At 37.6% G+C, this 22564-nt stretch overlaps 1 protein-coding gene across 1 annotated transcript; it reads right to left on the bottom strand.

The window, feature by feature from the left end:
• Positions 1-103: 103 nt before the first annotated feature.
• LOC108677662 (regulator of telomere elongation helicase 1 homolog) lies at positions 104-16549 on the bottom strand. The gene is made up of 21 exons (XM_018165915.2): positions 16412-16549; positions 14424-14628; positions 13944-14035; positions 12456-12584; positions 11832-11938; positions 11468-11558; positions 10981-11094; positions 10017-10151; positions 9457-9585; positions 8226-8369; positions 7278-7462; positions 6889-6979; positions 6258-6373; positions 5839-6001; positions 4802-4921; positions 3889-4023; positions 3598-3716; positions 2943-3066; positions 1887-2585; positions 1376-1517; positions 104-778 (listed from the first exon to the last, which is right to left on the bottom strand). Exons 1-21 carry the CDS (start codon positions 16511-16513, stop codon positions 705-707), a joined length of 3216 nt encoding a protein of 1071 aa, XP_018021404.1. The 5' UTR covers positions 16514-16549; the 3' UTR covers positions 104-704.
• Between the last annotated feature and the right edge of the window lie 6015 nt (positions 16550-22564).

Genomic DNA, 22564 nt, shown 5'->3' with positions numbered 1-22564 from the left:
TTTGAGATTACAAAAAAGTTTGGTTAGGGTTCTTAGAAAAATATTGAATGAACATGCGTTCAACCGGGCAAAAAAATTGAAGATCATGTGTTTAACATGGCAACAAATATTGAAAATCATTTGAGCAACATGACAAAATTATAATTTTGATAAACAGCCCGGGTGAAAACTCGTCAAGAGCAGCCAGGCAATTACACGTTATAAACAATAAAATAAAGCGGCATGACACAATGTAGTTTTAGAGCTGCGAACGTCGAGCATACAATTTGCGGTTTCAACAGAAATCAGTAAAATGAATTCAAAAAAATCTTCATTATTTCAGTGTAATCATGAAAACTCATGATGTTATTTTCAAGTCCTTGTTTTTTTGCAAAAAAAAAAACGCAGAGAAAGGTTCTTGTGCAGGCATTTCATTTAATTATTTTTCATTTCAACAGTTTAATGTCGCAGTTATCTACCGGTAATAATATAACTAGCAATATTATCATTACCATATCACCGGCAACCAAACAATCCGGTCAACTGAGGCTGGTTTCCCATCAGTTAAAAAAAAAAAAAAAAAAAGACAGCTCATAATACGAATAAATCCTTAGCTGATATGTCAAATTGATAATAAAATTGTACAAAATAAACTAGGTTGATAAAAACTAATGATCTTGGCAGCAGGTTAATTGGTCCGGGTAAATGATTAACTTGATAACGAGTTAACCATTCGTAAGCTGATCACATGAAGCCAAGAAGTCCGCTCGGAACTCCGAGTCCAGGAACGGAGCGAAGCCTGGGGAACAGAAAATTATATATAGAGAACAAGGATTAAACAGGATTAAACGATAAAACAGGATTAAACGATAAAACAGGATTAAACGATAAAACAGGATTAATAACAGGAACAAAGGTGAGAAGGAGATAAAAAAAAGTCCCAGCGGAAGAGGTTTTCCAATGTTAAAAAGCTACCTACGTTCAAGCAAACACTATTGATCAGGGTTAAGTAGCTCCCCTGTTTAAGTAGAAGGTGTTGGTCATGGTTAAGTAGCTACCCATGTTCAAGTAGAAGGTATTGGTCATGGTTAAGTAGCTACCCACGTTTAAGTAGAAGGTGTTGGTCATGGTTAAGTAGCTACCCACGTCTAAGTAGAAGGTGGTGGTTATGGTTAAGTAGCTACCCACGTCTAAGTAGAAGGCGTTGGTCATGGTTAAGTAGGTACCCACGTCTAAGTAGAAGGTGGTGGTCATGGTTAAGTAGGTACCCACGTCTAAGTAGAAGGTGGTGGTCAGGTTAAGTAGGTACCCACGTCTAAGTAGAAGGTGGTGGTCAGGTTAAGTAGGTACCCACGTCTAAGTAGAAGGAGCTTCTAATGCTCAAGTAGCTACCCACGTCTAAGTAGAAGGTGGTGGTCAGGGTGGGCGAAGAGTCTCAAGAAGATCAGTTTAAGGTCCTGGTATCGCTTGGTCGTCTGGTATAGCTTCACTGCAGCAGAGAACTCCCGGTAGCTGTCGTGTGGGAGGCAGGCTTTCACCTGCCCACATTAAATAATATTTTTAGGTAATTCTTATTATTAATAAACTTATTAATAAGATACAGACTCCCATAATGGGTGATTGCACCTGCCGTCGTGTAATAATATTTTCATGTAATTCAAACTTATTAATAAAATACAGACCACTACTTTGATATCAAATTTCCTCAGTATACTCATCCACGATCCTATCTATTTATGGTCTCTAAATAGTCCTAATAATTAAAAAAAATTAATGAATTGTACCTTGAATAAGTTCGTATTGTTGTCGAACAAAAATAAAGTTCTACTTGTATAAATTATTATTCTATTTATATTTATTGTTCATGTTATTCAGTAAGAGACGCTTCCAAAGTAAGGTGCCCTTACCTCCCGTACGTAGGCGGCAATTTTTTTGAGTTTCTCGTGTTTTTCTTCGCCATTTTTGGGTCCCGGAGGCCGAGTTTGGGCATCGTTTTGAGCAGCGTTGGTTGGAGGACAATTTTGATCGTCTTGTGACTTATTAATGTTTGCAGTGACTTTAATTTTACGTTTCTTTGTTACGCTGGACAGGTTTTCGTACCTGGAAGACGAGCTCGAGGATTCTGAAGTTTCACAGCCTAAAGAATTGAAGTCCAGAACATCAAAGCTGCCGGGGAAGTTTCGACTTCGTTTTCGCGCTGAATCATTGGCAATAGAATCATTTGCATCAGAATCATCTGTTTTATTATCCGATGGTGATCCAGCATCACTTGTTAGGGCATCAAAAATACTCTTGGGTTCCGCCCGAGAATTTTGGACTTGCGGAAAAAGACTTCGATGGCCGCCAAAAGCTCTTGGAGGGACAGGCTCAACTTTTGAAAACTCCGTAGTTTTGTTATTGACACTCATAAATTCTGTTGATTTGTTGTTGCCACTCATAAATTCCGTGGTTTGTCTGAGAATTATCCTTGAAGGAGCTTGACTTAAAGCTGAGCTGCCCACGGGCGCCATAGGCATAGGCAAATATTCTCCTGTAGAGGATTGATTTTTTCTCGCCCCCGGCAACTGCTTTCCGTTGTACGTAAGTTTTTGCTGCGGCTTTGGACACTGGAAAACAATCACATCAAATTTTGATTACTAAAATTCCATTTAAAATTATGGAAATTTGAAAAATACAAACAGGTTCCAATCTCTGAATTTCATAGGCTAGTCAAAAAATAATTTCTCACAACAAATGAAGATAAAGATTTTCCTATGAAAAGGCAGTTGTTTAGAATCATAAATTTTATGAAGATACATTAACACTTCGTGTTGATATGAGGGAGCACTTTACGGAGGCAAGGTCTAGTGAAATTGCCCTAGTGATAATTGGCTTCCATTAATATACTAGTTGAAGGAAATCCTTAATAACTCACAAGTTGTGAGGCAGGTCGGAAAAATCAAAGAAATAGGTTAGTCACTCACAAGTTGTGAGGCAGTTCGGAAGAATCTTGTGAGGTCCCTCATAGTGGGCGCAAAGTCAGGGTAGATTTTGAGGTGAGGTTGAACCCATTTACTGAGCTGGTGGCTGAAGTTCCCCATACCGAAGCTGCTCGAGGAAAAACAAACATGTTTATTTGAACATGAAAATTTACGATGTCAAACAAATATTTGGGAATTTTAGTATTTAATTGACGCATAAGAAAAAACGGCCGGAAAACAGCAAAAAATATAAATTTATTCAAAGGCTATACTGTAAACAGTGATATTAAGGGTATAATTGTAGAGGTAATAATATTAGGGATATAACTACATATATAATAATATTATGGATATAACTGCAGATATAATAATATTGAAGGTAAAACGGTAGATACAATAATATTGAGGATATAACGGTATATATAATAATATTGATGATGTTTGGTTAAAAATAATGATAGTTTTATTGAGGACTTCTTTCGAGTTTAATTTCTCAAACATTCTGAAAAGAGGTACAGTAATAGGGTCAATGTGTCTTAAGGATATAACTAATATTAAGGATATAACTGCATATATAATAATATTGAGGATATAACTATATGTATAATAATATTGAGGATACAACTGTACATAACTAATATTGATGATATAACAGTACCGGCAGTCAGCCAGCAGGATGGCCCCGTAGTCATCCTTGTGGCGGATGACGCGGCCGATGGCCTGGTTGACGGCGCGTGAGGCCTCGAGTTTGTACCACGCCTGGCCTGACTGGCCTCTCTGCCAGCACAGAGAATAGAGAAGTGGATGAAAAATAATTAGGTTTATTGTGGCCTGACTGGCCTCTCTGCCAGCACAGAGAATAGAGAAGTGTGCTTACTTTATTCTTAGCTAGGACGTTGTTGAGGTACTGCTGCTTTAGCACTACCTTCTAGTGCTAGTAAAGGCTTACTTTATTCTTAGCTAGGACGTTGTTGAGGTACTGCTGCTTGAGGACGACCCTAGGATCCTTGTACGGAGGATAAGGAAGTCCCGTTACGATCACCGCTCGTCCGTTGCCGTCCGCAAAATCCAATCCTTCGGAAACCTGCACAGTTTTGTTACGTCTCAATTAACTGAGTTAATATTCATGACAAGATGTTGACATTACTTTGTCATTAATAATATGTCAACAAGATGTTGACATATTTGCTATTAATTATCTCGTCCTTACTCGTTTATCACTTCGCTGTCAAAAACTTCATGTATTTGTACATGATTCTAAGGGCATGATGATAAACCTAATGGCTGCACTGAAGCCATAAAGGCTACTTTAATAAATGAATTCTAGAGAAAAATGTATTCACTGATAGATTTATAATAAATTGCGAGACATTATCAATAGACTTTCATCTTACTATGGAAGAATTTTAAACTATTATGATTTTCGTGCTACGTTACAATTTGTACACCGAGTTACAAAAAGTTTTGATCCAATGAGTTTTTCCAATTTGTTATGTAAAGCATATTATTATGAATGCATTACATGCACTAAAATTATATCAAGTAAACAAACTAAACGAACGAATTTTGCCTATTGGGCATAAAATTATGAATGAATTGCCTGTTACTCTAAAAAAAATATATGGGTCATATTTTTCCAAATGGTGACACACTTCCTGCTCGTAGAACTGAAACGTACTTCTGCTGCGCCAAACTTTGCCAGGGTGATCCACACGAGGGCAAAAAGTGCATCGCTATAAGGACATGTTGTCGCTCATTTCTCTGCGTGTATATCACAAAATATATTGAGGCTACACACCTTCCCCCTACACACGGGCTCATTTCTCTGAGTGTATGTTACAAAATATAGTCACGAGACACACCTTCCCTCTACACACGGCCATAAAGATGGCACCCCGTAGCGCTGGGTCGTTGACCTTCTCATAGAACTCGGTGATGGTGGACAGGAAGCCGTCCTTGTTCTGGGGCTCGATGAACGCAGGCTGTAATACATCATAAATGTTGCGATAGATAATCAAGGATGTAATATATACAAAAGTTTTAATACAAATACAAGGCTGCAGTACAGGCTGTAATACGTCATAAAGGTTGTGATAGAAAATCAAGGATATTATATATACAAAAGTTATAATACAAATACAAGGCTGCAGTATAGGCTGTAATATATAATAAAGACTGTGATGTACAATAAAGGCTGTAATGTATAAAAAGTAATAATATATAATAAAGGCTCCAATATATTTGGTATACAATAAAGGCTATAATCAATATAAAAAGTAATTATTGACATTAAAAAATATAAGCCACAAAAGAAGCTGCAATGCAAAAGAAAATCTATAATACACAATAAAGGCAAGTACTATTTACAATAATACATACTACTATACTATTATAAATAATCTAAACGTACGAAACTGATTGCCATGTTTATGATATACATAATTTTTTTATGCATTTATTTGGCAGTGAAACATATATTTGGTGAGATAATCACGTGCTTCTGGAACTTATAACCAGAGTGGATTAGCATTCTTAGGGGGTTATTGAGATTGAAACTAGGTGCACATATTATTTGTTAGCATAGTTCGTATATGTTAAAAGTGAGGGAACAATTGCTTGGTAAATTATATATTGCTTGTCCTTCCTCTCCAAACATATTCTCATCAGCAAGACTCACAAAAATGAATGGGACTTTTTGTCCAAATAGTGACACACTTTCTCACCCAGCGTCCGCTCACCCAGTGAGCGGACGTAGCACTGATACGCCCTTTTGCCGGGCCAAACTTGGTCCAGAAAGAAAGGGCAAAAAGTGCATCGCTATTTGCACAAAGTTTTAATATCATTCTTTTACATTATATGTGTGATGAGTAATATATCTTTGAACATATTAATATTCTACCTTGATATTTGTTATTTTATCCCAGACGCCATTGATCTGCCAGTGTTCGTGGCAGTTCTTAAGGATGGGGTAGGAGGGGAAGAAGACCAGCAGCCCTCCTGGGATGACCCTGCTGAAGTTCAGGATGAGGTTGCCCATGGAGTTCAGGTATTCAGGGCGAGATCTGTAACATTAAAATATTAATTATTATTAGTAACTATTGTTTCATTTATACCTAGCATGCTGGTCATCATAAGTGTGAAGCATAAGGCGCGAGGTATGATTTTGCTTGCACTTCATCTACTCATACCTAGCAGGTACCTGATGTGATATAACAAGAAATATACCTGTTCTGATGAGGTATAACAAGAAATAAACCTGTTCTGATGAGGTATAACAAGAAATATACCTGTTCTGATGAAGTATAACAAGAAATATACCTGTTCTGGTAGGAGGAGTTCAGAGTACAACCATCAGGTCCTCTGTTCACGACGCCCACGAACACTTGATGGCCTTTGATGATGTGCGAGTTTTCCAACTGCACCGGGAACCCAACCTGCACAATTGTTGTTCACAATCATTATATTATATTGTAAAGTCATTATTATATTGCATATATTGGCCGTAAAGGTTCTATTATTATAGTGTTAAGTGATTAACTCTGCAGGGGCACTCATAAGCGTGCTTATCTATTTACCGTGAAAGTGTATCCATCATTGTGGTATAAATTTGTAATGAAGGTTCAACTATCATTGTGGTAGAAATTTGCATTGATTGTTAATTTCCATATCCTGCCTACACAACATAAATGTTATACTCTATTTTCTTATTTGAAATACTTAGGAAAAGTAATTAATGAAATGAAAGTTAACTCGAAACTCATTTCTATAAAAGGATTGTACTGAATGTATATTCTTCTTATAGATTCTATAACGATGTTTCTCTAAGAGGATTGTACTGACAGAGCTCACTGGATTGTGCTGATTGAGATTAATGATGTATGAGCTTACTGGATTGTGCTGATTGAGATTAATGATGATTGAACTCACTGGATGATTGTTGATTGCTCACCTGGAGCTCCTGAGTGAAGGATTGCAGAGGACTGAGCGTGCCGCTGGTGATGATGACGCAGCGTATGCCTTGCTCCACCATCTCCTTCATGCTGTAAATATGGTGAACAACATCACATTGTGCTCTAAATCATCTTATTTTATGCTTTAAAGCACACATCGCTTTGTGCTCTGATTCGTATTAATTTATGCTTTATAAAGCACAACACTTTGTGCTCTAAATCATATTCATGTAGGCTCTAAAGCACAGCACTTTAGGTATGGGATGCTCTGCTCTGCCATATACCATATTTTCATGCCGCTAAGTTAATAAACTATTCGATCAAAAACAATTTTTAAAATCATTTTTATCACAGTTTAAAATCACACATTCAAAATCATGCTACTTACCCAAACCCTGGATTGAAGCACCAGTAAGAAAGAACACGGCCTTGCTTGGAAGTAAGTGTGTTGCTCTGCCCAGCACCGCTGTTACTGTCATGATTACTTCCATCTCGGCTGAAGTTACTGCCGTTAGCTTTACTGCCCCAGCCACCTGCTTGCCGCTTCTTTACTTCTTCGACTGCCACGTGAACCTGGGAGAAGATTTGAAATTTACAACCAGTTTACTAACTTCCAAATTAAAACTTTCACAAGGCTTCAATGTGCTCTCTTTACAAAATTTAGAATTTCAGTGAAAGTGTGCATTTGAAATCTTTTTCCTAAATTAATAACAGTTTACTAGCTTTTAAAACGAAATTTTTACAAGATTTCAATGCGCACTCTTCACTAAGAAATTTCAATCAAAGTTTGATTAAATGTTCAAATGCGCGTTTGAAATTTATTTACTATTTAAATTGTAAATTAAAAATTATTTATATTTTCATGCATGCAAATAAAATATTAACATAGCTGTGTAACTGGTTAAAAATATATGCAGAATAAAGAAAGAAATATGCAAATAATATATTCATAAAGCTTTGCTTCTGACTCCGAAATTACTAACATAACATGTAAAAATAACAAGCATAGCTTCGCAACTGACAACGTAACTAATAGTATATGTAGAAAAATACGGGAATATCTCCGTAACTAACTGTAACTAATAGTATACCTATCTAAAAACACGAGCATATCTCTGTAAATGACTCTGTAAGACTCTAACTAATAGCATATGCAGAAAAAAACAAGCATAGCTCCGTAACTGACACTAAACTAATAGTATTTCTAAGAAAAACACAAAAAAATCTCCGTAACTGACTCTAACTAATAGTATAAGCAGAAAAAACACTAGCATATCTCCGTAACTGAGTGTAACTAATATATATCTAAAAACACTAGAATATCTCCGCAACTAACTCTGTAACTAGTTTTGATGGCCTCCATGTGCGCGAGCGAGAAGTTGTCTTTGCTGAAGACAATCTTGATGAGCTCAGAGAACTTCTGAAGACCTGCGCCCTTGCGCTGGAACGGCGAGCTGCTGTTGCTGGTCAGGTAGGTCACCTGTAGGGGTACGTGTACACTCAGAAAATGAATGGGTCATATACAGAGGTGGGCAGTAGCGCGCTACATGTAGCGATAGCGGTAGCGCCGCTACATTTAAGCAATTGTAGCGGTAGCGGTAGCGCCCGCTATACATTTAAGCAATTGTAGCGGTAACGCCCGCTACATTTAGAGCATTTAGCGGTAGCGGCCGCTACATTTCAAAGTAGCGCTGCCCAGCTCTGGTCATATAGTCCAAATAGGTGAGAGAGTCTCAATGGTACCAACTTTGTTCAGAGCACAAGCCGAGAGCGGACGTACCTAACACTTAAACGCCCATTTGCCGAGCTAAACTGGGTCAGAATAATCAAACCGAGAACAAAAACTGCGCCGGTATTTGGACAATGTCCTGCTCATTTCTCTGAGTACAAGAGGGTTGTTTCTAGACTACTGGTATGATATAAATAAAAATATTTACTTCAACTAAAACTTATAAATGAATGAAAAAAGAAAGAACTAGTGTGAAAAAAATAAATATATATACGCTACGCATAAGGTTGCAAATAGAAGCAAGAATAAGAAATATTCAAGAAACTTACAATTTCTGCAACAACTTCTTGTGGGATCAAGCTAAAATATATTGCAACTGCTTCTTGTGAAGGCATTTAAAAAATGCATTAATAAAAAAGGCTTGAAATATGTGTATAATTTATAATACTTAAAACTTACTATACATATATATAGGTATAGGTAATATATCATACTCCAAACACGAAAATGTTGTAATACAGCACTAGATGGCATGAAAAAATACATCTATTTCAACTTATTCGCCGTCAAAACTTAGTACCTATATAGGTAGGTTGAAATCTAATAGTGACATGCCCGGTAACTAAGTCAGGTACTCGGAACACAAGAGATATTGACTATAGATCGACAATGTTTGAAGTATATTTGATAATACATACATATCTATGTACATACCTATATAACATCCAAAAATCTAGCAGGTCGCCTGCCACTCACAAGTTTATCTAGCAGGTCGCAGATGGTAGCCTGCCACTCACAAGTTTATCTAGCAGGTCGCAGATGATAGCCTGCCACTCACAAGTTTATCTAGCAGGTCGCAGATGATAGCCTTCTTATGAGGCGTTATCTCGGCCTGCTGCAGAAGGTCGAACATGAAACTGCCGGGGTGACTCGCTCCTTCCTTTGACAGGGGAGTGGCGTCCACGACCTGCGCAGGTAAATTTTGTTAAATTTATGGCAAACGATAATTAACATTAGCTGATGTTTGTTACTAATAATTGTCATTGCATGATTTTCCACAACAAGAAAATAACACATAGTCAAAAATTAGAAAATGAAATTTTGAAACAGCATATCTTGTTGATAATTAAATATCGAATTGTTCTCTCAATTTAAATTTCCATGATTAATAGGAGTCTTTAACAAAAGAAATTGCAGCCAAATTTATTTTAACAGAACTACGTTTTTACTGAAATTTGGATGCATGCAATGGTCGCCCAGTGTGGATGGAAACATGTTGGCAAATGGCATCAACCACATCAGAATACACCAAACATTACTGAAACAAGACATTAAGACGAGCACCAAAATACTAAACCATTATCTTTCCTATGCACTTATTATGCAAACCACTATCACCTCTTCAAACTTCAAGAAGACAGCTTTTAATAAATAAAGTTCGTCCATCGTGAAGTCCTGAGGCACGTCTGCTCCAGGATCATTAGCGGCGAACGCTTCCTGGTCTCCTCCGCTCTCCTGCAGTCTCTGCATCACCTGTAACATCATTTTATTCATCATTATCTTCGTTATCACCTGAAACATAAGCTACCATATTATCTATCATTTTCATTATCTTCATTATCACCTGAAACATAAGTTATCATATTAGTTATCATTATCTTCATTATCACCTGAAACATAACTTATCATATTATCTATCATTCGCATTATCTTCATTATCACCTGAAATATAAGCTAGTATATTATTCATCATAATCATCCTTCTCATAACCATCTATTACCAAAGTCATAATTTTATTCATAATAATCAAACTCTTCACTGTCATCTGAAACCTACATTTTTTTTGGTTATCAAAGATCTTATCATAATAAATAGTGGCGTATCACAATGAAATAGAATACGGATGTTTTATAATCAGCAAAATTGAGTACATATGCAAAATAGCGCACGAGTCTGCAAACGTATTTATACCAAATGAATAACTCGGATGATTAAATGCTAGCTAACTTTAGAGAAGCATAACAGCGCGTGGGTGGAGTCCGAGTTTCGAATTCTAGTCGGCTTTTAAATCACGATTTTCAATTTTTTGCGTTATTCTTAGCTTAGTATATCGTTAAGTTGCTGTTTCGTCAACTTGCAGGGTTATACTGGAAAGATATTTATACTAGATTTCCTGTTTTCCACTGTACAACCATACAAGTTCCGTAGTACAGCGTGCAGGTAGACCTGTTTAACTGTACATATAAACGATTTTCACTATACAACCAGACTAGTTCAATTATCTACCACAGTACCGGTACATGAAACTAGTTCAGCAGTAACTACCTAGTTTTAGGTAGGCTAGTTACTCATCACCATTACCTGGGTGACCTCATCAATACAAAGAGCGATGTCAGTAGACCGGAGCTGAAGGGAGGCAGCTTCTTCACACATTTTCTCCACATTGTGCGCTTCATCAAGTATAACTACGTAGCCCTGCAATATAAACGCAATATAAAATGCAAACACAATTACCGTTTACAGGAGACTACAGTTTCACAAATTTTCACTGATAGTATTCATCATTGGATGTAAATAGGCTTAATTAGTGTAAGTATATACTGGAAAAAAACATTAACATGCAACAACAAGGTTTTGAAAAATTGCTACTGAAGAGTTAAATATAAATTCATCACAGATAAACATAACATGGAATTCAATTCAAGTCCATGTAGTAACATACTTTGAATGCGGAGAAGGGGGTCCAACAAAATCAAACCTAATTTAATTGATCATTAGATGTAAACTGAAATTTAAGTCGGGTGCATTTCGGGTGCAGGAAAAATTATAATGTATATGATTTTATTACGTGAAGTTCGAGGCCGTGAGCCATTCTCGTGCGAGGATCGAGCAGGTAGTTGTAGGGCATGAAGATGATGTCAGCGTCGTGACGAAGCTCTCTGCCAGAAGTACAGACACATTAAACAATACAACACAATGATTCAGCTTAAGCAAACAACCCTTTATAGGCACACACCTAGTGAGGTAGGTAGTAAGGACACACCTAGTGAGGTAGTAAGGACACACCTAGTGAGGTAGTAAGGACACACACCTAGTGAGGTAGTAAGGACACACACCTAGTGAGGTAGTAAGGACACACACCTAGTGAGGTAGTAAGGACACACCTAGTGAGGTAGTAAGGACACACACCTAGTGAGGTAGTAAGGACACACCTAGTGAGGTAGTAAGGGCAGCAAGTGCGGCGCTTGCCATACAGCACCAGGTCTTCAATGTCCATCACTTCACTTCTGAGCGCGGGGTCATCCTTCTTGCCTTCCACCTGCAATTTTCAGGGAATATTTTGAATTGAGCCTCTAGTTATGTACCTATTTGAATTTATCCTCTAGTTCTATCTGAATAGTTCAATGTTTAAAACTCACCACAAATAAAGTATCAAGTCTGTATCAAGCATCTAACACTACAGTCCCATGCTAAAAACTGACCAGACTGGTAGCATGGCATGCATGGGTATGCCATCTATAAATTGAGTTAAAAAAGATCTAAATCTTAATCATTTTTTTAGTAAGAATCCTATCAATAAGGTTCCTTTTCTGAAATATGATCAACAAATGTAATTACAACCTCAGTTATGTGGATTACAAATATAATACACATGACAACTCTATTGTTAAAAGAATTTCTAACCACAATATCATGGCTATACTGTCAACATTTGTATAAGTGCACAACATAGCAGCTAATCTCTCATTTGTGAGGGTTTAGCTTAAAAAGCATTCAGTGATTGGTGAATTGAGTTACAACTCTTAACTTCTTCAATAGAGTTTCTGAACACGCACCTGGTTATGGAAGTAACACGTCTTGGACTTGACCCGAACTTGACACATGTGCAGTTTTGTGCTGTTGTTCTGCTCCTTTGACACCTCAGGGTGGATGCACAGCTGGTCTCTGGAGCCAAGCACTGCCACCTGAACACAAGTGGTCTCGTATATACACTCAGAGAAATGAGACTGTCAAATTAGTGATGCACTTTTTACCCTTGAGTGGGTCATCCTAACAAAGTTTGGCCTGGAAAAATGAGCACATAGGTGCTACATGCAGTAAGTGAGTCACTATTTGGACAGTATGACTCATACATTTTTATCAGTATAAGAGCAAAAAAGAGATTTATTGTAACCAGTTCATTTCAAATTTTCTGGTCTACTTCAAAAATTTCTTCAGTTTCTTATGTATGTTAATGCTGGTATTGGTGATATACTGGTCTTCTTATACAATTCACTGATTTAGATCAACAAATAAGCTTTTTGTTTGCTACTACAACTGTGTTCTTAAAAAAACATTTCAAAGTGAAGCACAAAGAATGCAATGTGAGAGCAAAGAAAATAAATTATGAACAGGTGAAAAACTAAAAAAAGACAAGATTAAAGAAAGAAAAAATAAATCAAGATTTGAATGAATAAAATGGAACTGAAGGATACAGGAAGTTAAAAAAAAATATTAAAGGTCACTCACAGCCATTACAGATGACAATATGAATATTTTGAAAAATAATGACAAAGTTTGCTTCAAAAGTTTAAACTAAAAAAATAAAAATAAGAAAGGGACTCAAAGTAAAGAAAGACTTTGATAACTAAGTAACTTTTAAATTAAATTTTTTATCTAATGTTATATTCAGGGTGCATACCAGTATTTAGAAAAAAATTCCATGACTTTTCCATGACCTGGTTCTAGTAATCTTTGAATGTTAACTGAAAAGAGAGTAGTCAGTGTAGCAGAACCAAACTTTGCCAGAACATGAACAAGATGTGTATCAAACCTACACATCCACTTGTATAGGTATTTATTTCATCTTACAATTTTATTACGAATCCATTTTTCTCTGCTGGTTCCAAATGGAACCGCTCAGCATTAATGGATTAACAGAAGCAGCACAGAAAAACACTTCCTTTTTAGCGCATTTTCTCATTTATGGAAAAAATGCACTATTGTGCTCGCCATGTCCGTCTGTCTGTCTGTCTGTCAGCCCGTCTGTCCGTGACCTCAAGTTTTCGTCGACGAGAAAATGCGCTCTCTGTCACTCACTGCTGTGAGTACTGAGTTACCTATATTTTTTCTTCATTTATTTGCAAATTCCATGACTTTCCATAACCTGAAATGAAATCCCATGACTTTCTAGGCCTGGAAAATGAAAAATCAAATTCCATGACTTTCCAGGTTTTCCATGACCAGTACCATATGCACCCTGTAAATTAGATAATTAATTAATAAATTCAGCAAATATTAAAAACAATAAGTGAGAAGTAATTAAATGGGTGAAACATACGTACCTTGACATACTTGTAAGCTGTTCTCTTGAGCTCGGATATGGCTTGAGAAAGCTGGGAGTGAGTGCGTGAGGCATAGATGATCTTTGGCAAGCCTGGTACAAAGAATAATTATCAGCATTTTATACAGTTTTATCAAGATCTAACATCAATGAAATTAACATTTTGATTGTAAATTAAAAATGTAAAAGATTTTAAAAAGCTAATGTTGGCAGTTTTTTACATCTGAAGATAAAATGAGAACCATTACACAAGTGCTTGGAAACAACTGTGTAAAAAATTATGCATCAGTTTATCACTCATGTTTACATTTAGTTTATAATGTATTCTCAAATCTTGAAAAAATATGCGGCTATTCTCTATTCAAAACTAGGTGCATAATTAATTTCAGATCAATGCAGTACCTCTAAAGAGTTCTTTATCTCATAAAAGACAAGCTAATTTATTGCTTACAATCATCTAACCTGGAAATTAAATATATACCTCTAAATAGCCCAAAGCTACTGCCAGGCAGTGAACCAATATTATTGGAACTTGCTGAATCAAAACTTGAAACTGTGTCCATGGACATGGCATTCATGCTGGCTTGCATCTGAGCTTTGTGATGCTCCAGCCAGCCCAGTGATGCACACAGCAGACACAAGGTCTTGCCTGTGCCTGTGGGTGACTCGAGGGCACCATTGCTGTTCTGGAGAGTTAGTAAAATTACATTCAAATTAATCCATTGAACAGAGTGTGATAGAGAACAAATTGGCAAATAAAGTATACTTTTGCATATATTGTGTACTAGACTGTAAAGAACAACTGTTAGAAGAAGATTATCATCTGAATACAAAAGAGGTTGCAATGAATGTAGGATTTCATAGGTACCATCATAAAATATAATCAATTGAAAATTTTTTTGAAGAAGCATTGGCAATTACAAAAAAATCACTGTATTAAACCAAATATGTGATAAATTAAAGTAAAAATGTTAAACATTTTCAAATTAATAGTACTTTTTTTGAGAAACACAAATAATTGCCTTTGTATGGCAAAGCTTGGCAAGTTGATTGCATGAATAGGATGCACAATTCCTGTTCAAGAGACACAATAAAACAAGTCAATAGGTACTCAAATGAACCCATTGAGGCAAAGCCGACATTTCTTCAGACTAGACCTCTTCGAGTGTATTGAGTCAGTGAGTCTCATAGATAGATCATAGATCCTATTCAAATTAATAGATAAAGTATTGTGGATACCAACATTAGGCATCAAACATAAAAATGTACCTATGTTAATGCTAATGCATAGGTACCTACATAAAAATTTATGTGTGGAGACCATAAAAAAATTTGAACTAGATCAGAGAATTTGAATGAACTGGTTTCTAAGAAATTTCTGGTTTGCCACTATGAATGAACATAACATGGGCCCAGGGTGATACCAGGCAGTATTAACAACAACAATTAGACAGTAGGACAACATCTAAAGATCTTCGGCAAATAGCAGAAGAATGGTTTGCTAGAGCTTCAGATATCAAGCTATTTTGCACTGGAGGTAAATAGAAAACATCAGCAAGGTGAAAGGTATCAATTATTTAATATATCTCAAATGAATCATCACCTTTAATGACCAACCAGCTGAAACTAGCTTAAAAAAAAACAGCATTGGCAACTCATCATCATCGACATCTATATCTTCAGAAGGTCCCACCAACAAATTTTTCTTCACATGTATTTGTGGCAAGCAATCTTTCAGATCCAAATTTGTAAACAAATCCTAAATAATGCTAGTAACATTTTGGACTTGAAAACCTGATCTTAGGACTTAAGTGCCAAATTTGGCAATGTAAGTTCTGCAAGGGATTGGATTTAATGTTGCATAGATAAGTAAAAAATTAAGTGATTTCTAATTAAGTGACTAGTGAAAAATCGAAAAGATTATTCCAAGCAAACATCTTTTACATAGTATCGGAATTGAATAATCATACAAACTAAAGTACAGTGTAAATGATAGGAATTGTTATTAATATATTCAAAGTTGATTCTCCAGTCTGGTAATTTACTCAGTTGCAAAATATTATTATTGGCCAAGTTATCAGACCATAATAGGGGAAGAAGTCAAGATCTACTAGCCATGTTTTTAGCGCATTTTCTCATTTATGGAAAAAATGCACTATTGTGCTCGCCATGTCCATCTGTCTGTCTGTCCGTCCGTCCGCCTGGCCGTCCATCCGTGACCTCAACCTCAAGTTTTTTTGTTGACGAGAAATTGAGCTCTCTCACTCACTGCAGTAAGTACTGACTTATATTTTTTATCTAATTTTGATAAGTACCTATATAAATTTCTATGATTATGTATATAGGTATATTAAACATCCCAAATTCTAACATTTGCTCAAGATTATTAATAAATCATGTAAATAAATTTCTATAAAATCATGTTTAGAAATTATTAGTTTTATGATATTTAATACATCAAATACTTACCATTTGAAGGCATTCAATGACTTTGGTCATGTAGTTTCTTTGGACCTCATATGGCTCAAATGGAAATTGAATTGGAATTCCATTAATAATCAACTGAGGCATTTATAAATAATAAGGTCAAAAATCTGAAAAGAAAAACTGTAATAAAGAGTACCTAGAGTGCAATATAATGACAAAATAAGTGACAAAATAAGGATGTGGTCCAGTTTGAGTTCAACTAGACCAGTTGAGCATAAATTACCAATACAAGCACCAATATAATTTTAATGGGACAAGTTTACTCTAACATTCTATAAAGGCTAATAAAGCTATTAGGTTAAAGCTTTTCTTAGTGGTTTCATGACTCCTTGACTTTTTTCAGATACAGCTTTCCAAACTACCAAGTCCTGCAGTTCAATATCATATGCTATGAGTTATGATGTGTACTAGTTAATTAAATACCCCTCTAGAATTTCACACTGAATTAATATCAAGAGCTGATTTTTTATATGTGTTGCTTACAGTTGCTGCCATCAAATCCTTAGGTCTTGCATCCATATAACAGGACTAAAAGGACAACGCCCCTGAGTCCAAACAGGGACGTATGGATGTTTAACATTTTGGTCTTTCTGCTATTGCTGGCCTTCCAAGTTCCAGATGTTTGTTAGCCTTTGGAACGGTGCGCTTGCCAAGTTGCCATTGCCACTTGCTTCTTCACTTCTGCTGTGCTTTCATCCTCCACATTCCTTAGTGATCTTAGCACCTGCCACCCAAGCATGGAAAAGTTCTACCGTTAGGGCTGCAACCAGAGCTTTCCTGCCATTTCCAGAACCGTGCAATTTCCGCCAGATGACTTAACTCCTATCTAATTGTTAACAAAGTGCAGGATCCGGCCGCACGATTCCAAATGAATTGAAAATTTGTCCCGTTGGAGCCACAAGATTTCAGAAACAAGTAGGAAAATTCTAATCCTGCTGCCACCTAGATACGTGAAGCTCTCAATCTCACTCTCTCCAGCCCTCAGTCTATTGTATTGTGGCTCCTGCTGTTGATCTTCTTATTTTGCATTTCCTGGCTTTCAGACTTTTAGTTTTACTTTTAGCCCCACTTTTGCTGCATTACCGTCAACCGGGGCTACTCGGGACTGACAGGGCTACTTGGGACAGTGTTGGCGGGGGTGGTTTAGGCTACTTTGCAGCACACCCTCTTGTTCCTCTTATATGTTGTCCCCTTTTTCCCTCTTATGTGTGTTACTGTGTGTTTATATTGAAGTGTCTAACTATTTTATAAATTCAACTAAAATAATTCTCATTCTTTTCAGGTCAGGCTTAGATCAGTAATTGATTACCTAAATTTATGCCAAAAACTATTCTAAAGTGTGGTGCTGTATAAATTGCTGTCCCACGCTCCCTAGTCCCTAACCTAATGGGAATAAAACTTCATTTCAAAACATTTGAAGCATGCAGAGCGTACTCATCCATTACTAACAGTACTCTGAAGTCCTCCTCTTTCTTTGTAGATGATGTAGAGGTAGAATAAATGACATTTTCTGTGATTTTTACTTGTTTCTCCTTTATTGATATGATATTGCCATATACATTAATTACCGTATTATTGATGTGCAATTATCATATTATTGATGCAATATTACCGTATCCATGAACATGCCATTGAGCATTCACAACAACCTTGTCCACTGCAAGCTTCATATCAGCAGCCTTATAGAATTTTTTTCGTATCTGTAAGCTTACAGGATGGCTCGTAATTTCACATCATTTTAATTGGGTTAAGTGAATTTACTTTAGTAAAAAAGATTGTGAAAAACATACCTGAAACAGAAAGGAATGTTTCAGTGACAACCAACGTATCTTTTGGAGAAATAAATCATAGTTAAGGTCAATTACTTTTCATTCTATGATGCCTGGTGCACAATTCTATACATGACATGCTATGCACAATTTTGTGATGACCGATGATGCACTAATTTTTCGATAAGTGAAATTTATTTCGCTGAGCAAGGAAACTGTGATCAATATTCTTTGTTTTTAATCAATTTTTTTTTTTGTAATTGGAGCCTTTGCTAACTGAGGTTCTACAGTAAATGCGTTTTTGGGGGTGTCCCGAATAGCCCCGGGGGGTTGTCCCGAGTAGCTCTGCCATGCGGAAATGGCTGCCATTTCTTTTCGGAATGAGATAGGCAAATTCTGTCAATTATGTTTTCAAGCCGACACCTGGGTGCAACTTTTATGAAGTAAAATTTTTTAATACAGCGAATATTTTTTTTTGCTACATACCTTAGCAGTTGTAACTTTACAAAATTTAGTTTTTCACCATTTTTTTCAGGAATTTTTCAAAACGAGTAAATGTAGTATTTTTCAACTTCCTTTATACTACATAGATAGGAAAATTGTTGACGTTTACACCACTATTTTTAGTTTTGCAATATTCCAATAAGTTTCGCTACTACAACAGTTTTACGCCATGTTGGAGGCCTGTCCCGAGTAGCCCCGCTTGTCCCGAGTAGCCCCGGTTGACAGCATATTTTTTTATAGTAAATTCACTTGACCCAATTAAAATGGCGCATGAACGAGCGCATGGCGCATAACCGAGCACAATTGTGCTTGCCATGTCTGTCTGTCTGTCCATTCATCTGTGACCTCAAGTTTCCGTCAATGAGAAAATGCGCTCTCTGTCACTCACTGCAGTGAGTACTGAGTTATATTTTTTTTATAGTAAATTCACTTGACCCAATTAAAATGGCGCATGAACGAGCGCATGGCGCATAACCGAGCACAATTGTGCTTGCCATGTCTGTCTGTCTGTCCATTCATCTGTGACCTCAAGTTTCCGTCAATGAGAAAATGCGCTCTCTGTCACTCACTGCAGTGAGTACTGAGTTATATTTTTTTTATAGTAAATTCACTTGACCCAATTAAAATGGCGCATGAACGAGCGCATGGCGCATAACCGAGCACAATTGTGCTTGCCATGTCTGTCTGTCTGTCCATTCATCTGTGACCTCAAGTTTCCGTCAATGAGAAAATGCGCTCTCTGTCACTCACTGCAGTGAGTACTGAGTTATATTTTTTTTATAGTAAATTCACTCAACCCAATTAAAATGGTGTGAAATTACAAGCCGTCCTGTGAGCTTATAGATACAGAAAAAATTCTATAAGGCTGCTGATATGAAGCTTGCAGTGGACAAGGTTGTTGTAAATGCTCAATGGCATGTTCATGGATACTGTAATATCACATTCACATCAATAATACATTAATATCTCATCATTAATATGGTACCGTCAACTGGGGTGACTTCGGCCCCGTTTTTTTATTTTGTTTTGCAAACAAAAGCAGGGTCATAAACAATGGTCAAAGTCACTCTGGCATTTATGACCTTGTTTACGACCCTGGCGTTTATGACCCCGGCGTTTACAACCCCGTTTTTGTTTGCAAAACAAAATAAAAAACGCAGCCAAAGTCACCCAGTTGATGGTAATTAATGTTTATGGTAATATCATCAATAAAGGAAAAACAAGTAAAAATTACTGAAAATGTCATTTATTCTACCTCTACATCATCTACAATGAAAGAGGAGGACTTCAGAGTACTGTTAGTAATGGATGAGTACACTCTGCATGCTTCAAATATTGTAAAATGAAGTTTTATTGCAAGTGTCCCGAGTAGCCCCGTTCGACGAGGCTACTAGGGACACTTTTTTTTTTGCTTCTGGCACCTTACGAATAGCAACTGGAATTTTTTTGATGATGCCATTCAATAGCCCTTGCAAAGAGCTATAAAATGAGCCTAAACTTGTTTATGAAATGTATCAGAGGTCTTGCCTTCAAACTGTACCTGGAATGTACGGCCTGAGAGGTAGGCACGTAGCCATCTTAACAGTGTACCCCGCACCCCACTCTGGCTTAGTTTGTATAGCAGGCCTGTGTGCCACACTCGGTCAAATGCATTGGATAGGTCACAGAACACCACCAACAGCACTGACCTGGTGGCAAGGGCAGCACGGACTGCAGCCTCCAGTCTGGCGACTTGGTCCACTGCAGCTAGACGACGGCGGAACCCTCCCTGTGATGGTCTGAGAGAGCCATTTTGCTCTAGATGGAAGCGCAGTCGTTCATTTATTAAGGACTCCAGCAACTTGCCCAAACAAGACAACAGTGATATTGGCCTGTAGGATGAGACAGAGGTTAAACTCTTAGCTGGTTTAGGAATAGGAACAATTAAGGCTAGTTTCCAAGAGCTAGGAATTGAGGCAGAGCTGTAGCTTTGATTATAGATGCTGAGTAACCACTTCTGATAGTCTTGAGGCAAATGGGACAGGTGAGCATTATGAACAAGATCCAATCCTGGAGATGTATTCTTAAGAGTTTTTAGGGAGCGTTGTAGCTCGTAGGAAGNCCTTTTGAGGGTATAGCAAAAGCGGCAGAGGTAGAATGGCTTGGGGTGCTGATATGGGAGCCATCTGTGTAAATTGCTGTGTGACCAGAGTATTTAAAGTTAACAAGATCAGAGAAAATTTGAACAGCAGCCTCTGAGGATACATCAGATACTGTTGTGGGAGAAAAATCTACTGAGAAAAGATCATCAGTGTTGATCCAAGGAGGGAAAGGAGAAATTAAAGGGGAAGTGAGAAGGCGAGGAATTTGGATTTGCAGTGAAGCCAAGATTGTCCTGGTATGAGGAACAAAACTGATCAAGAGGTTTGTTGTTCTATTTGGCATGACATGAGGCACATTTGGGGAGAACAGTTCAGTTACTATAGGATTTTGGGGCAACTGTATCAGGCGGAAGTAGTATTTGCACATTACTTCTTTGTGATGAATGGATAGGGGAGGGATGTTTGCCTCTACCTCCATGGAGGAAACTGGGGTTGTCTTACGGCAACCCAGTGCGATCCGTAGACAATTATTCTGTATGACATTCAGCTTTGAGAGATTTGTGGGAGCTGCTGATGCATAAAGAGCAGCTGCATAGTCAATTCGACTTCTTATTAGAGCTTTATATAGTTTAATCAACATAGTGCGGTCTGCACCCCAGTGTCTGTTAGAAATAGACTGCAAGAGATTTACAATAGGCATGCATTTTAGTTTCAGTGAGTGGATATGTGGTTCCCATCGTAGTCGTGGGGCGTCAAGGACAACGCCCAGATACCTGTATTGGCTGACAAACTCCAAGTTGCATCCATCCACAGACAAAGGGACCGCTGCAACCTGCCTGTTCGTAAACAGCATGCATTTTGTTTTGGCAAGGTTCAAGGTTAAGCCCCATTGTTTGGTCCAACTGTAAAATTCTCTTAGCTGTGATTGCATTTTTGCTGTGGCTACTGTAATATCATGGCTACCTGTAAAAAAGGCTACATCATCAGCATAGTCTGCAATATGCACCCCCTGCTCTGATGGTATATCGCTCATCATCACATTGAACAACAGTGGTGAGAGTATTGCTCCTTGAGGAACACCTGATTTGATATCTCTTGTATCAGAGGTCTTGCCTTCAAACTGTACCTGGAATGTACGGCCTGTGAGGTAGGCACGTAGCCATCTTAACAGCGTACCCCGCACCCCACTCTGGCTTAGTTTGTATAGTAGGCCTGTGTGCCACACTCGGTCAAATGCATTGGATAGGTCACAGAACACCACCAACAGCACTGACCTGGTGGCAAGGGCAGCACGGACTGCAGCCTCCAGTCTGGCGACTTGGTCCACTGCAGCTAGACGACGGCGGTCTGAGAGAGCCATTTTGCTCTAGATGGAAGCGCAGTCGTTCATTTATTAAGGACTCCAGCAACTTGCCCAAACAAGACAACAGTGATATTGGCCTGTAGGATGAGACAGAGGTCAAACTCTTAGCTGGTTTAGGGATGGGAACAATTAAGGCTAGTTTCCAAGAGTTAGGAATTGAGGCTGAGCTGTAGCTTTGACTATAGATGCTGAGTAACCACTTCTGATAGTCTTGAGGCAAATGGGACAGGTGAGCATTATGGACAAGATCCAATTCAGGAGATGTATTTTTAAGAGATTTTAAGGAGCGTTGTAGCTAGTAGGAAGAAAAGGACTCATTTAAGGGTGAGTCTGAATCATCCCTCAGCGCTAGGGCTAAGGGAAGGAGTAGGGAGATGGGGCAGGATGTGTAAATATTTTTTCATAGTGGAGAGAGAGA

This window comes from Hyalella azteca, unplaced genomic scaffold (assembly GCF_000764305.2).
Source record: "Hyalella azteca isolate HAZT.00-mixed unplaced genomic scaffold, Hazt_2.0.2 contig4592, whole genome shotgun sequence".
NCBI classification, from domain to species: Eukaryota; Metazoa; Arthropoda; class Malacostraca; order Amphipoda; family Hyalellidae; genus Hyalella; species Hyalella azteca.
This window is presented reverse-complemented; position numbering and strand designations above follow the sequence as displayed.

Bases quoted from the DNA above. Each gene is read 5' to 3' on its own strand.
- LOC108677662 (XM_018165915.2), bottom strand. From the start codon at position 16,513: ATGCCTCAGTTGATTATTAATGGAATTCCAATTCAATTTCCATTTGAG. The intron at 14,629-16,411 runs GTAAGTATTTGA...CTAACTCTCCAG, and splicing joins TCATTGAATGCCTTCAAATG to AACAGCAATGGTGCCCTCGA. The intron at 11,559-11,831 runs GTGTGTCCTTAC...TACTTCTGGCAG, and splicing joins TGCCCTTACTACCTCACTAG to AGAGCTTCGTCACGACGCTG.